Genomic DNA, 17,379 nt, shown 5'->3' with positions numbered 1-17,379 from the left:
GTGTTAAGTGATATCTCATTGTGGTTTGACATAGAGGATTAGATAATAGGAAATATTGATTGTGTGCCTGATTAATACCAGGGGTGGTGCTAACCATCACAACTGTCATCCTCTCAACATTTACCATGCTTCGTTCATAACAATCTTGTGAGTAGGCAATGTTATTTCCATATTACAAGTGATGAAACGAAGGTAACATATGTCAGCCGAGAGTCACAAATAATACCAAAATAGCATTTAGGTTGTCGATTTCAATCTTTTACCCCATACATGTCCCAGTGCACAAGCCTGTAGTTCATTTGTTTAATTTCATCTCTTCCTTTTGTTCTTACATTCCCTCTCATAGAGTCAAAGGGCTATGAGGATTTACAGAAAGTACTGGAGAGAGAACCAGCTGTCTCTGACCCTTAGGCTAGCAGTCTGAGAAAACCAAATCAGAGCTGGACGTCCAGTCTTAATGTGACTGTTCACCTCAGTTTACTGCTCTCGGAAGGTCCAAGCTTCCTCTTCAGTCTCTTCACAGCTGACTTCCTATCATGGTTCCTCAGGGTATAAATCAGGGGGTTTAGCATGGGGGTGACGACTGTGTTATTGATGGACATGACCGTGTCCATGGGCAGCACTTTGAAGGGTTGGTGGCAGATGTAAACGCAAGGCACAAAGTGAAGCGTCACCGCCAGAATGTGGGAGGTACAGGTGGAGAGGGCCCTTTTCCGACTCACCCCAGAGTGAGCATCATCATGAGAATGACAGTGTAGGACCCCAGGAGCAGGAGGAACCACGGCAGGGTCACCAACCCATTGTTAGAGATCATGAGAAGCTCCAGGGCAGAGGCATCAGTTTGACCACCTGAGGTATATCTCAGTCGAAGGCGTCCAGGACATTGGGGCCACGTCCTGGGAGCGTAAGCATCAACATAATCTGGACAATTGAATGCAAACCATCACCCACCCAGGAAGCCACCACCAAGGCCACCCACACCTCTCCCCTCATAATGGTCACATAATGCAAGGATTTGGCAATCACAAGCTATCTGTCATAGGCCATCACAGAGAGGAACAAAATATCCACCCCACTGGCAGAGTGGGAGAACGAGATCTGTGCCATGCAGCCATTGTAGGGGATGGTTTTCCTCTTTGACAATAGGTCTACCAGCAACTTGGGAACAGTGACAGGTAAAAAACAATGTCCAGGACTGATTTGTTCTGTAGGAGGAAGTCCGTGGGGGGTGTGGAGGTGGGACTCACAGGTGGTGTTTACCACAATGAGGGTGTTGCCCAACACAGTTGTTACATACACAGCAAGGAAGAACACAAACAGGAAACACTCCAGTTCCTGGAAGCGAGGGAATTCCAGGAAGACACATTCTTTCCCATTGGTGCGGTTGCTCTCGCCCACGATGGGGGTCACCCTCCTCCAGGTCTACCTTGGGGGAAGATGTGCTAGGCTTAGGGGCACAATGTCATGAGGTGGCAACGTCATTTATCATGTATTGTCATAAGGCTCTTTCAAGCATCCAGGTGATCATGACTGCTCAGAAAACTGGTCTGGAAATTCTTTCTCCTGATGACTCTTTTTTCCTACTATAAATACTCTGTGTTGACAGGAAAAGCTGACACACTCCTATGTCCTTACTCTGACCAGAAGGAAATGGACAGACTATGCTCATTTGACTCTGGCTTATCTTATGTCCTGTAAGATAAGCCGTGTATGCAGTGCTTTCTACTTTACCAAAGGTTTCCACCTGCAACATCTCATCTTGATTTTTATTTTTATGATGTCTCTCTGTGGTTTATAGGGTGGTTATGATTATCTCCATTTTATATAGGGAGCTCAGAGCAGTTAATGACTTGCCCACGTTCACATAATTTCAAAATTAGTAAGGGGCGAATTGAGGATTTCAACTCAAATACTTTTTATGACTAGACAGATGCCCTCTTTGACCAAGTTTTTGTCAGACTCCTCTGAGCCCTCTTTTCGAGGGCTGACTCTCAGCCTTCTGTGTCTTTCCTTGCCGAGCCTAATTTTAGCAAGATTTCTGCTGCATCATCTTGGCAAGAAGCCCCTACCTTTGATATCTGATCAAATTCTTCACCCTTTGTATGTAACTCCATGTATCTAAATTCTGGGCTTGTCTTTGGCCAGAACCTTGTGTTGCTAATTTAGCAAGAACCCCCTTATCCTTGATGTCTCCCCTTAGATTCCATCCAGTGACCACTTCACTCTGTTCATTGGCTATAAACCCGCATTTGTCTTTGTTGTATCTGAACTGAGCTTAATCTCTCTCCGCTATTGCAATAGTCTTGAATAAAATCTGTCTTGTCATTTTAGACAAGAGTCTGGTGAATAATTTTTTAAAACTCTCTCCAGTGGTTATTCTAATGTATCACTCAGCCAAATCAGAGAGTCTGAGGTTTACTTCGATTTATCAGAATTATAGTGGGTAGATAAGGCTTAAAACAGTTAATTAAATAGCTGACTACTTAATTCTTCTATCTTCCTTAAAAAAAAAAAAAGAGAGAAGAATCAGGCCCTCATAAGTGCTCCTTCCTGCACTCTGGGATACAAGGACTCTCCTGGGCCCACAGGCCTCTTGGTTGAATGTAGAGCTTCAATCATTATTCAGAGCACATGTAAGTATCAAAGACAAACTGATCATTAAAGCTTCAGGATCTCAGAGGTGACTTAACTCAACCCTCCTCACTTTAGGAGTAAGCAGAGAATTATGTACATTTTTCCAGAAGCAATCCTTGAATTAGTGAAAGATGGAGAACTAAAAAAAAATTTTCAAGTGCTTTCATGATTTTTTTTTGTTGTGAGAACACTGAAGACCTACTCTTTAAATAAATTTTATGTATACAATATTATCAACTATAGTCACATTGTCATCCATTAGATACCAGGATTCACTTCTGCAAAACTGAACTTCGTACCCCTTGATCACATGACCCCATTTCCCCCTTCCCCAAGACCCTGGTCATCACTCTCTGTTACTACTGAGATGACCAAATCCAGTTGAACAATAGAAAGTAAGTAGATAGTCGTGACATTTGAAGCAATGGAATTAAGGCAGGGACTTTGTTTCATCACCACTGTATCCCCAGCTGTTATTGGCCACCTAGTTATTCAGCCATTTTTTCTGAAGAGACGAACACACAAGCGATGACCGGATGTGGAGTATTTACCCAACAAGCACTTGTTCTTTGTCACTCCATCTCCAGCCTCGTTCCAAACTTGCCCCTTTTGGCCCCTTTTGTTGCTGCATAGGTCAATTTGATGACACTTAGTAACCTTCAAAGCACTGTAAAATGGAAAGTATTCATATCATCATAATGCTAATGTCGTTTGTATAATCGCGTTTCTCTCCAGCTCCCAGCTAGCTTTTAATAACTTCTTTTTAAAAGAAAGGGACTGACCCCGTTATTTTCCTTTACATTGAAGTTGCTCAGTAGAAGTTTATGGAATGAGTTTCAATACCCGCCGCCCCCCCCCAATCACTTTTTAATTTAAATGTGTCTTGAGAAGTAGTATTTTGCATGGAAGGCAGAATTTTTAAATGACATATATATGAAGAATCGCACATGGATTCTTTTCAGGGACTGAAGATCGAACACTACAGAAATTATAAGTTTGTGCGTGTGCTAAGCTAACGTTGCCTCAGGCTGCCCTCAGCTATCTTTGGGTTAGAAAGGGGAGCCTGCCGGGTTCCCCATCTTCACAGCTTGGCTCTTCTTCACCCAAACACAGGCGCAGTTCACACCGCTCCCTTAGACATGGGACTGGAAGTCTAATAACATCATAATCAGCATAGGGAATAGTGGCAGATATTTGTAGGAAATGTAATCTTCAAAGAAGAAGATGGCAGTTGCAGATGCAATGGGAGTTATTAAAAAGTTGCTAAGCAACACCCATAAATATTGGGGTTTTTCCATCTGTCTGTCATTGATTTCTAGTTTAACTCTACTGTGGTCTGAGAGCATATTTTGTATAATTTGTGAAGGTGTGTTTTACCTCCCAGAATGTGGTCTATCTTGGTGAATGTTCCATCTGAGCTCGAGGAGAACATTCGTTCTGCTGTTGATGGATAACGCATTTTGTAAATGTCAAGTAGATTCAGTTGATTAATGTTGCTATTCAAGTCACCTGCATCCTTACTGATTTTCTGGCTGTTGAATCCACTATTATAGTTGGAGACTGACACCCGTCAATTACTGATTGACGGGTGTCAGTCTGCAACTATAATAGTGGATTTATCTATTTTTCCTTGTATTTCTATCAGTTTTTGCCTTGCTTATTTTGACACTTTGTTGTTAAGTGCATATACATTAAAGTTTGTTATGTATTCTCAGAGACAGACCCTTTTCTCATTATCATTATAAAGACCATCTTCTTATCTCTGATAATCTTCTTTGTTCTGAAGTCCGTTTAAATTCAGATCAATATATCTACTCAAGCTTTCTTTTGGTTTACCTTTCTCCATTGCATTACTTTTAATCTCTATTTTAATATTAAAATACTTTTAATATTTAATGCGAGTTTCTTGTTCTATGGGAACTACACATTTTCTAAGCATACAGTTGGGTCTTTAAATCCACTTTGCAATCCCGTTTTTTTTATTTTTTACATTTTATTTTATTATTAGTTTCAAGTATACAATACATTGGTTAGACATTTATATAGTTTATGAAACGATCCACCTAATTGCTCCCTCCCTCCCTGGCCCTCCACCTAGCCATTACATTAATGCTACCTGCATTCCCTCTGCTGCGCTCCCCATGCTCATCTATCAACTACTAATTTGTACTTCTTAAACCCTTCTTTTAATTGGTATATTTAGACTATTTACATAATAAGGTTGCTTAAAGAAACCCTTGTCATTGGTCATTGTAAACTTTCACTGTTAGCAAAATAGAGCATAATTATAGAACAAACCTGGTGTAACCATAACTCAGGTCAGCAGAGGAAACGTTGCTAACCCTTCCGAAGCCTGAGAATGTTATACTCTCACTACCTCCCCTGACTGTAGCTGATCACAGTCTCAACTTTCTCGTTTTTATTATTTTAACAACCTATGCATCCATAAACGATATGGTTAATTTTGTCTCTTTTTGATCCCTAGATGTGTTTGATCATATAATAGGTGTTGTTTTGTGTCTGGCATCTTTTGCTTAACAGTATGCTTATGAGATCAATCCATGTTGTTGTGTGTAGCTATAATTTATTTACATTTATCATGATATGATATTCTATTATATAATACAGTCTCATTATTTATCCACAACTTTATGGACATTTAAATTGTTTATTATTTGGAGCTTTTATAAACAACACAATTGTTTTAGTCCAAGTCTTCTCCCAAGAAGCAGACACCCATACAGGACTGAACATGCAAGGATTTTAGTGAAGGAGATTCCTGTGAGAGGAAACGTAGAGGGGGCCAGGGAAGTTGGGATTGATCTAAGACCACAATGCAAGCCTGATCTTTTAAAGGAGAGAGGGAAGGAAGATTTGGGTGGAAGCCGAGTCTCGCTTTGGCTTTGTGTCAGCAGAAAGAGATGGTAAGAGAGTGCAGTGGTTTAATGTTGGATGGGCTTTGGAGACTAAAACTAGTACTCATTTCTAGTTCTAATTGAGATTTACTAGTCGTATGACCGAGGGCTACAATTATGCCAATAGGTTATTCTTGAGACTCACTGTCATTTGTTCAATGGGGATGATATTGCCTACCTCATGAGGCCGTTGAGACTCCTGGTTCAGAAGTCACATATGAAGTTTATAATATAGTTCTAAGCACAGAGTTAGGGCTCATTTAAAGTGGTATTTTAAGAACAATGGCTCTTGGGCATGGGTGGATTATATGTCATGGGACTCCATGTTGACATATGCTAAATACAGAAAAAATGAGTCCACTACGGGAATTCAAAGAGGTGGTTTTAAAGTTGATGTAGGGGATTTAGTCTTCTTGAGATTGAAAAGTCAATCAGGGGGCTGTTTTTAATTATTCTTTTATTTAGTCCTTAAAATTTTTGTTTAGAGAGTAGCCTTGAGAAAGAACTTTCAAAGTGTTTAAGGGTAAGATTTCCTAGCACCATAAATTCTATTTTCTGTTAGCAGAGCCGACACCAGGAGCGGAGCAGTAGGGATATGCTGCCTCGAATGTTACGTTAGAAACAAATCAGAATGATTTATCATCGGGGATTTTTGACATGATCGAAATCCCTGAAGGGTTATTGTGAAAGGTGTAGAGAATCCTGGAACTTAGAAGAGGGGATCCTTTTCTTAAGGCACAAATTACAACAATTAGGTGTGTGTATATAATTTAAGCTTCACACCAATTTCGCAAACTAGATAAGAAACTTAAATATTACTCAACTTTAAATTAGTAATATTTCTTTGGTAGGTTTAGAGAACGAGGATGTGAGAGCTTAAGTGACATCCATAAATCGGTAGCGTTGGCGATTTTTGGATCCGGGATTAGAATCTGATCATTCGAAAAATATCCACCTTGCAGGTTATCGTGCTGATTACATGAAAAAACAACCGTGAAGTGTCTGGCATGGTGCTCCATGAATACCAGGCATTCGGTAAAAGTTGGTTCCTTTATGTATATTGTGGGGGATTGGTGGGAGCATCTTGGGAATCAGTCCTTCAACTAGATGATAATACTAAAACCAGTCCAACAGAAGAATTTTATTGGAGTCCAAGACCCTGTTTTATGCATACTACCTCATTAAATTAGCTCTTGCCAGTTTCAAATGTCTTGAAACTTATGGCTAAGTTTAAGCGTGACCATTTGGGTTGCCAGTTTTGTTGTTTGTGCAGTGCATGCATTTTTGAAGTCACCCTAAAATAGCGTGAAACAAGAACGAGTAAAAATAAGTAAGTGGACACCTTTTATCTCTGCTTGAAAACTTTCTTTAAATATGTTCTCAAAAGTGTTTCTGGTAAAATTGAGTTTGTAAATATTTTATAAAATTGCTTTATACTCTAACCAAGTTAAGTGAGCTTCTAATTTCTAGGGGGAAAAAAAACTGAATTTCAGAGGTGTGAAGTTTCTGAACGAGAGGGAGAAAGCTAATCTTCACAGAATATTTTTTTTTTCTTTTTTTTGGAAACAGTAGGCTCATGTTGTGATGCAAAAAGTCTCTCTTCGCTTTTATCTGTGGCGAGAGAGGAAGGAGGCAGAGGAGGCTGGAGAAGCCTCCGGAAGGGCTCACACTTGCATATTGACTAGACCTACACTAATGAAAAAGTGAACGCGTGGGCAAGAGAACAAAGCCACAGCGGAGTGAGAGGGATTCGCAAGCGGTAACGTCCTGCTGGACAACTCCACTGCAGGCAGTCTCCACCAAGGAGTGGTGACCTGGAGGTGACAGGCTGAGATACACTTTTCTGAGAGAATGGCAAGTAGTATGGAACGTGGGACTGCAAGGGCTAATCCATTCAGGTAAAGAAACAAAGATTTTATACACGCAGTGCGTGCAGATAGAGGCGGGCAAGAGGACCCCAGAATGTGCTGATCGACAAGGAGACCGAACTATGACGTGGCTGAACTGGAAAAGGAAGGATATGGTCGAAATCAAGGAGATACTGACCGAGTAGGCGGTTTAGGTGACTGAGATGGGGAACAGATGAGGACTGATGCGTTACCACTGGACTCAAAATTTCTGGCTCCCCGTGTAGCGGAGACGGAAATGTCCACGAAGGGTAACGCCCTTCAGGATTTGCTTAGCGAATTGCTCAGTGTCCATCGTGGGCGTCCTACGTCACAGGGGTGTCTTGGAGAGAGTGTTTCGTGGAGTAGACACTTCGTTTCGTGGTTCGCCTCAACTATACAGCGTGTATCTTTTTGGATTCTGCCATATGCTAGCAATAAGAGCTGTACCCTTGTGCAACTTCGGGCTGTTTGTTGTTGAGTGCGGAAGGCAGCATTCGGGCAGCGTGGGGCCTGGGGTCGGAGGACCTGCATCTGAATGGAAGTTCTAGCACTTCCTTTCTATATCCTCTGGCAAGTCAGTGTTCCTTGCGGGGACCGTGTCCCCTTGTTCGTAATGTAGGGATAAGTGCATGAGCATCATGGCGCTGCCATGAGTGTCTACTCAGATAGCTTTTGTGCCTGGTGCAGACGAAGCATCCTATAAAAGGTGGCGGTCATAATTCCCATTGTGACGATAGGCTATCCTGGGTGTGGGGGGAAGTTGCTGAAATAACCTCTCCCCCTTTATGACTATTCACGGTGGGGATAGTCATATGGCCCCGGGAAAGGAGAGAGGGTCAGGCAGGAAGAATCTCGTTTTCAGAGATACTCGCAGAGGGTCCCCCTTGCCTAAGGCAGAGGCAGAAGAGACTGCCAGGATTGTTGATGCCTCAGGTGGTTTGCCTAGAGATGCTCTCACTCCCGAACTAGGAAAAAGCTTTCTTCCTCTCCAGCACTTTCCGCAAGGCCTCCTTGATCTCTTTGTTCCTCAAACTGTAGATGAGAGGGTTCAGCATGGGGATCACCAGCGTGTAGAACACAGACACCACCTTGTCCCTGCCAAGCGAGTACCTGGAGCTGGGACGCAGGTACATGAAGAGGGCCGTCCCGAACAATAGAGCCACCACCATCAGGTGCGCAGCACATGTGTTGAAGGCTTTTCTCCGACCCTCCGCGGAGCGGATCTTCAGGACAGCAGCCGCGATGTAGCCATAGGAGACGAGGAGGATGAGGGATGATGTGCCCCCCACGGTGGCCACCACGAGGAAATTCACCACTTGACTGAGGAAGGTGTCAGAGCACGAAAGAGCCAGGACGGGTGGGAGGTCGCAGAAGAAGTGGTTGATGACGTTGGGACCGCAGAAGTGGAGCCGAAATAGAGAGCTGGCCTGGACCAGGGAGCTGAGGAAGCCGCCGATGTATGCCCCCAACACCATGCGTGCACAGAGGCCTGGGGACATGATGGCCGCGTAGAGCAGGGGGCTGGAGATGGCTGCATAGCGGTCGTATGCCATAGCAGTCAGGAGGAAGCACTCAGTTAGGCCCAGGCCAACGAAGAAAAAAAACTGAGCAGCACATCCCCAGAATGGTATGGTCTTCTGCGCCCGGAAAAAGTCGGTGAGCATCTTGGGAGCCACCGCGGAGGAGTAGCTGATGTCGATGAAGGACAAATTGCTGAGGAAGAAGTACATGGGTGTGTGCAGATGGGGGTCACCTCTGATCAGAAAGATGAGGGCCAGGTTCCAGGCCAGGGTCACAAGATAGATGCCCAGGAAGGTGACAAAGAGGAGGGCCTGGAGCTCTGGATGGTCTGCAAATCCCAGGAGGATGAACCTGGTCACTGACGAGCCGTTCCAGGCCTTGGCCGTGAGCATGTTGTTCATGGACCACAAGCACAAGATGCAGACCTGGGACAATAACGATAATCCACATTACAGGTGATGTCGACAAATAATGACAAAAGACCTAAGAGGGAGGGCAGAATGTTACAGAGAGTTACGACTTTATGCAAGGATCCCGTCCCTTTCTTTAGGAAGGCCGTGGTAGTCTTTGTCTTAAACGTTTGCTTTTTAATGTAGTGTGGGTGGTTTGTATGAGCTTCTACTTTAGGTTCAGACTCCCCGAGATCAGCCGCTGCCGTAAGCGTTTGGTAGAGGTGTCGCTGGGGGTGGGATAGCTAGCATCTCTAGGTTTCAAGTTCCTTATCTTTAAAATGGCTGACAGTACCTGCTTCACTTATTCGTTTTCAGAATTAAAGAAGGCAAAGTGTGTAAAGTGCCTGACACATCATAAGTCCTCAGAGAAGGTTATTATTAGGACCCGTATGTGTCGCGTCATGCCCTGAAATATCTATGCATCTGACTTTTCTCAAATTTTAATAATGGAATGGAGAATCCGGCAGAGGGGCCAGGTTCAGCTCTGTAGTTGGAAACAATCAGACATTTATGATGTTTTTAATTCGAAAAATTAGGCCAGAAGTATATAGAAATGTTCTTGTCAAAGTTTAGATCTGAATATATTAATGTAGTTCCAGTTTCAAATTTGTCTTCAGTGTGAGGTCTCTTAGCTATTTAATTGTTAGGAATGGGTGCTGTAGATTTAGACTGGATTTAATTCCCAACTTTACCACTTAACAGGTGTGCGATCTTGGGCAGATTACTGGAAGTCCTAGATGTTCTAATCTGTAAAAGTAGAGATAATAATAGCACTTGCTTTGCTATTAGGATCTATCTAATGTACCAATTATCTGTCTGTCTGTCTGTCTATTATCTATCTATCTATCTATCTATCTATCTACCTTCTATCTAATCTCTTTTAGGGCATACCTGCCCCAAAGTAAGTATTCTATGTGTTTGTTGTTGCTGTTGTTTTTTAAAACCTAACTTGCAAAGTTATCTTCAATCAAAATCTTAAGAATTTTCAGTGTACAAAGCATCTTTCAAGATCAGGGACCATGTCTGTCGGAATTCCCATCACCCCCTCACACATCCACACTACGTCTCAGTCCACACAATTCTCAGTCCACTCAGTTTCCTTTCCTTGCAGAAGGCTCTGGGATGCATGTGGCCGGAGGGCTTGGTGGCTCACGGTGAATAACGCTTAATGGTTTAGAATATGCCTTGATCCTTCCCCAGGTCTTACTCCAAACACTTTGGAAATCAACAAAATTACCCTAACTGTCTTTTAAACTACATTTCCAGCTGATTTTGCCTACCTCTTAAAATATAGTGACTCTCACAAATTTTATTTATTTTTCCAAGTGAAAATGTTATTTTATGAATTTTAAAGCAATATGTGAGAACCATAAAATAATTTGAGCACTGAACAGCTGTGAGATAGTAAACCTAAAAATCATGTGCAGTCCCTGATTGATGCCAAAACAAAGAGACAAAACAAAACAGAAAAACCCAAAACCTTTGAAACCAGCAATTGTGACATTCCATCTCCTAAAATAATAGCTGTTAAAGTTTTGGTGTGTGCCTTCCATGTGCAGGTATATGTATGTGTGTGTGTGTGGGTGTTTCCTATACTTATTACAGAAATTACTCCAAGTTAGTAACTTTGTAATTTGGAAAGTAACACACTCTGTTTGATCTGAATTTTTCTCGCTCAATTTAGAAGTGCCACTTCACTTTAAAATCCTTAGTTTATCATAAATCATTCCATATCTACTCATTGCCAGTCAAGATCTCATTGACCTTTTTTTCCCTTCAAGATGTAACTGCTTTTCAGTTTAGTCTATTTTTTTTTTTGTATTTCTTTTCTTTTTTATAATAGGTCATAACTCTTGATTTGGGCATATGTTTGGGTTTTTATGTATAACCAATTTGTTCTTAACACTAAGAGTGTCAAACTCAGGATTATCAGCTTGCTTATTACCATATCTTCTATATTCTTTCTTTCTTTCTTTCTTTCTTTCTTTCTTTCTTTCTTTCTTTCTTTCTTTCTTTCTTTCTTTCAATTAAATCTATCGTGGTGACATTGGTTAACACAATTACATAGGTTTCACATGTACAATTCAATAATACACGATCTGTATATCGCATTGTGGCTATTGTCATCCCTTAATGATATAAAGATACTCTCTCTTTTTTTTTTATATCCACTTAATAAAACCTCAGCCATTTAGCAAGGTAGGGACTCAGGGTCCGCGATGTGGTTCAGAGTTGTCTGGAGCACTCATTCAAGTTAGCAGAAGGGACATGGGATAAGGCTTCAGGACAAGTCTGGCTCTAATCCTGATTCTGTGGTTGGCCCGCTGTGGGATGTTAGGCAACTTGTTTAGCTTTTCTGAGTCTTAATTTCTTTTTTAGCTTTTCTGAGTCTTAATTTCTCCATTTGTAAAATGGGGATAACAGTGACTACTTAACAGAGTTGTTTGAAGATTGCTTGAGATAATGTGTGGAAGTCTCCTGGGCCTCAAGATAGGATGTTTGCTTAATCTATTGGAACTGTGATTGCTATTCATAGAGAATATTCCTTAAAAAATTATTTACAGAACCAAGACTTTTTTAAAAAACACTTCCTCATGCCATAAGTTGAAGTGTGCTTATCTTCAGAAATGAGGACTTCCCTGATGTACCACGTAGGTTTGTAAGAAGTGTTCAGAGGGTGAGGTTGAAGAATTTAATGATCTGGGGATTGATATGTCAACCCAAAATCTGCTTTGCCATTAGAAGGGCAAACTTTCATTTTTAAAGATGAAATTTCCCCAACCCCAGAAAGTGAAGCCAGACAAATTAAAATAAGCAGAAAAGCATATCATAGGGTTTTATTCCCACATGTGCATGCCCTGAATCTTATTCTAGAACATTAAATGGAAGGTGTAAAATGACCACTTTATGTCACTGAACTCTGCTCATGTCGAGGTGCTTCTTCCCTTGAGAGAGAAAGGAATTCTCACTCTGGCAGAAAACTCGGGGAAGCAAAATTCTGTCTGCATCTGGACTCCCTGTGGTCCTATGATGTAAATATAATCATCACCAGGCCTATTTTACTGAGCTGAAGAAGGACAGTCTGAGAGGCTCAGTGACTTCACTGGAGTCACAGATGCTGAAGCTGCATCTTTGTGAATAATACTAGTCTTCAAGGCCACGATGAAGATATAATAAGGCAGTCAAATTAAGCCCCTAGCACAGTACCTTACATCTAGAAGACACTCAGGAATTGATGGGGACCTGCAGAATTGATTTATGAGTCAGCTCATCTTTTATCAAATATCTGCAAGAAAGTGTTGAGTTCTATAAACAAGTCTGACCTTAACAGATTTGGTGATGGAAGCAAAAGAAAATGAAATAATGGCAAGGGGACCCTTCGCTAGACTGTGGAGATGGTGTGGGTAGTGGGGGATTCTCCATCTTTCCTGATCTGCTGTGTCCGTCACTTCACGATGACTCCTTATCGCCCCCTTGCGGGAGCCCAGGGCCCTCTCATCTTGTTCTTCCAGGTTTTGTCTTTTCATTCGAATGTACAAATGATTGATGGAATTGAAAGAGTCCCTCTCAAGGTAAGGTGAGAATTCAAAACACACGAAGACTTTAATTCAAGAATTAAGATTCACATGGTGAAAGTCAAGCCATCAGTTAGAAAAGAGGAGGCTTTGGAGGTTAAAGTTCTCTGCAGAGTTTGGAAAATTTGCAATGCAAAGTCTCCACCGATTGCAGCCCTTCCAAATGGCTTTTCGGGTTACTTACTGATATTTGGGGCTGTGTTCAAGGACACAGCAAGTCCTTCAGAAATTTCATTCCCTCTTAATTCTCTTCCTCATTGCAAAACCTCAAACATGGTCCAGGAAGCCCATCAAAGGAGCAGAAAGGTAAGATTGGGGCTAAATTTTAGGAAACACAAATAGAATATAGAGGTATATGGAGAACTAAAATCCAGAGAACTCCTCCGTCATCTACATGGGCTTGTAGACCCAGGATGCTCTATTCAGTGACATTACTACAGGCATGACGACAAAATGTAAAAGATGAATGACTACACTCACCTTCTCTCCTCTTCGTTCCGTCTATCCTGGAGCGGATACCTATCTTGAGTTCTGCTTTGGAAGGAGTCTAATCCCGCTTCAGTAACTGCTTCCAATCCCCAAAGTGCTAATGAGTTTTGAGAGCAAACTTGAGGCTCATTGGTTCATCAAAGAAAAAAATATCTGCCTGGTGCATAAAATATGTGTTTGTGGGCGGAAGAGAGCAGGGAAAGGTATATAGGGAGAAGAGGGGGTATGTGATCTTCAAGGAGTTCTTCTGGTATCTGCTAATATCTGCCTTCAGGGTCATTCTGGAAGTGTTTCAATTCTGAGGTTGGGGATGAATTTGAGAGATTTTTTCCTCTCTCCTTTGAGATGTTTCATTACCTTTGCCCTTGAGGGTCTCCTTTGAAAGAAAAAGGAATGTATCACCCCAACTTTGCAGACTTGTAGTTAATTGATCTCTGGGGTGGGATGGAGTACACATGCTTATCTAAATGCTCTGAAAGCAATGCTTATTAAATGCCATCCCCATGGCCAGCTCCCTCAATCCCCCAAGGCTAATCAAGCTCTCTTCTGCTAGGGCATGACTAACAAACCCTGGATAGCCACAGGACGCAGGACGTAAACACCTGGCCATATTGCCTATATACTTCTTCTCACTTCTTTATATAACTTCTCTGGCCTGAAGGATGTTAAATGGGAGAAAACTCGAACATATGAAGCTCCTACTAATGCTCAGTGCTGTACTAGGTGATTTATGTATGTTAAATAATTAAATCCTCCAATCCTCCCCCCACCACCGCAGAAGAAAAATCTGAAATCCAGAGAAGCTAAATAAAGTGCTCAAAATATTACACCTAGTAAGAGATTGAGGCAATATTTGAACCCATGATTATGTAACACAAAGCTCCGCATATGAATGTAAGGTACATCCATTTACTTCGGAACTCAATCGCACATAAATGTGTTATATCCCTCAATTTATAAACCCACTCTCTTTTCACAGAAACCTACTCTCTTTCTCCAAAAAAGAGATATTAGATATTACGCTTCCCCCCCTAAATTATTTTTTTAATTTACTGTGATACAGCATGATATAGCATAAAGATGTAGGACTTTTATTGTATGCATGGCAGGCCACATAAAATAAAAAATAACTTGGGACCAGTCACTCAACAGAAAGGAAGCCACTAATTCATGTTTTTGGAGAGGGAGGGAGAAAAATAAAAGGTTTGAGTCACTTGTTTCTTAAACTGAATTTTGTTGAGAATTAGAACAGGGACATTTGAGTTGGCTCAAATGAAGCTGATATTCTTGAACCCCCAAATACTCTGAGCCTTCCTAGCCATGAGAAGGGTTTCTCTTAGCCTTTCTAAGTGACTAGCCTTTCTTTGCTCAATGACTGTTTCTTAACCTCATGTGAAGCAATTGCCTCACAAAGGGGATGCTACTCACCTCAAGACCTACCGACCATCCCTCATTGCTGCCAGGCCTTAATGAGACTCAAAAATAAGGATGCTCCCAGAGGACAACTGACCTTTGAGAAGAGAAATGATTCTTCACAGGCTTGAAAGAGATCAGTGAATTATTTGGGGGAAAATCCTAGGGGAATATATTTAGAATGGACTCTAAAAGTGTTAGTGAGAAAAATAGACTATAACATTAGATTGGGTAAAATTTATTGATCCGCTCTGGATTTTGCATTTATTGATCACTGGGGAGTGACTGCAGCACTTCGTTTATTAGATTAGACCGTAGCTTGTATTCGGTAGGTTGAGATGGCAAATTTTCCCTGACCCAATTCGGAGAAAGAATTCAAAGTCTTAGGGAAATAGATGTTGAAGACAGTTTGTCATGTATGATCAGCACACTAAGCCTCTTCCCAACCTTGCTTACCTAGAAGGCTAAGGCGGAAGTCCCTTCCTTAAGGCATCCAGGACCAACTGAGAGAGGGGAGAACCAGCATCTCTGAAAGGCGGCATGGTGGGATGACTGTGAGAGATGCTGTCATTGAGAAGATGTTCTGACTTCATCGTGAAGGCAGGTGGCAGTGCTGAACCTCCAGAGATTGGATGGGCAAAATTAACGCAGCAGGATTTATAAGTCTGAGTCTAGCTTCGTACACTTATCATCACGCATTTGCAGTTCACCCATATCGTCGTGTGTATAAACCATCCATTACTTTTGATCACTGAGTAGCCTTCCATTGTATGGATAGGACTCCATTTGCTTAATCACTCTACAGTTGAGGGACATTTGAATTATTATTATTTTTTCCCTTATGGGTCATTTTTAAAAATAAACTTTTTACTTTGATAACATTGTAGATTTGTTTAAAATGGTACCATGCATGTGCACCTGTGACTTACCTGTTCTCAGTGATATTGCCCTTATCTTTAGTCACCATTTTCATTATATGCTCAGGGAGTTGCCCATCATCCCGTTCTGGTTTCTGTTCTAGAATTGAACTGCATGATAATATTGAGTTCGGGTACTTGAAGAGCACATGGTACAGGGCTTAGACCATGGTGTGCGTATAATGCGTTCGAGGATGATCAATTACTATTGCAACGCTGGGTTCTCATGCGGATGGATGGATATTAAACCCTGGTCACTCTTAAAACTGACCCTACAATTTAGGCATATGTCCACCAGGTGGCAGCACGGTTCCATAGCGGCGTCTAAACTAGTAGGCGTCCCTGCACATAAAGGTTTATTGATAAGTTATCTCTGTTGTTATGCTATTTGGGTTCTTAGAGGTATTCTGCCTTAGCTCTTGTTTCAGAGTAAAAAACCAAGGTCAAGAGCCTGAGCTCCCACAGTAGAATAAGAATTCTATGGCTTCTATGACTTCCATGACTTCTCACATACTACTTTTCTCTTGAATATATATTTAAAAGATCTCCAAAACCTCTAAATGTAATTTTACCTTGTACCTTATTTTTGTTTGGAATGCCTGGTGAAAAGACTTTGGATCTATATCAGATCGGTTTTTTTTTTACCCGTCATTAGTGAAGGAAATGCAAACTGAGATAACTTTTCAAACTCCAATTTGAGAATCAAGATTGTAACACCTCTGGATTTTTCTCTGGGCTTTCCTCTGAAACAATTAAAATAGCTTCATTAAAATAACTGCTGAAATGTTAAACAGAGATGAAACTAATCATATTTTAGGAGAAGCTGCCAGCGAGCAAACCCTAAGATGCATAGAATCCTAGTGGGATAAATTTTGAGTTGAATCTCAACAAAATGTCTACTAAACATTTGTAATTCTCTATGGAGTTAATATCCTTTTATGTGCTAATTGGTTTCATACTTTTTGATGTTCATTGAAAGTACTGCCTTAAATTCTTAAATTTAATCATATTTGAAATTTGATATTTTAAAGTAAGGGTATGGAGAGTTTAGTTAAATCCAGGTGAATTTAATAAGGAAACTTTCTTCCTCATGCTTAAATTTCTTCTAGAATAGGGTAACAGATCAAGTGTCCTCTTCATTTTCCATATTGCCGAATTATTTTGAGAAAAGCCTGGGGGGATATATTTAGAATGGAGACATTGCTAATTTACAATTTGTTCTTCATTCCTGAGCATCTCAATCTTACTTTGTTAAGTCATCATTATTGCTATAATCAGAGTTGGCATGACAGATGAAATATCTTATCCTCCTATTTTATCAGCCTTTTCTAATCCTAAGAAAATGTACAGATCATAATTAGTTTACTTTTTAAATTATCCTGGATCTTAATTCAGAATCAGAACTCCCCTGTAGTTAGTTGGGCTTGAGTCTCCCAGCCTCAGTTTCTCCTGTTCATTGCCAATGCTAGCTAAGAATGCTTCTCCTGACCAAGAACTTTCTCTCCTCTTGTTCGCAGTTGATTTTGGAAGGCACTTGACCCTTTTTCTTTCATTGATCTCAGTTGCTGAGTTTC

At 41.1% G+C, this 17,379-nt stretch overlaps 1 protein-coding gene and 1 pseudogene across 1 annotated transcript; both read right to left on the bottom strand.

Moving 5' to 3' along the window:
- Positions 1-467: 467 nt before the first annotated feature.
- LOC107497305 lies at positions 468-2,114 on the bottom strand (annotated as a pseudogene).
- A 6,272-nt stretch (positions 2,115-8,386) lies between these two features.
- On the bottom strand, positions 8,387-9,450 carry LOC107497320 (olfactory receptor 5A1). The gene has a single exon (XM_016118996.2). The coding sequence runs from the start codon at positions 9,358-9,360 to the stop codon at positions 8,404-8,406; it is 957 nt and encodes a 318-aa protein (XP_015974482.2). The 5' UTR covers positions 9,361-9,450; the 3' UTR covers positions 8,387-8,403.
- Positions 9,451-17,379: the final 7,929 nt, after the last annotated feature.

The sequence above is a fragment of the Rousettus aegyptiacus genome, unplaced genomic scaffold (genome assembly GCF_014176215.1).
Source record: "Rousettus aegyptiacus isolate mRouAeg1 unplaced genomic scaffold, mRouAeg1.p scaffold_m13_p_5, whole genome shotgun sequence".
NCBI lineage: Eukaryota > Metazoa > Chordata > Mammalia > Chiroptera > Pteropodidae > Rousettus > Rousettus aegyptiacus.
This window is presented reverse-complemented; position numbering and strand designations above follow the sequence as displayed.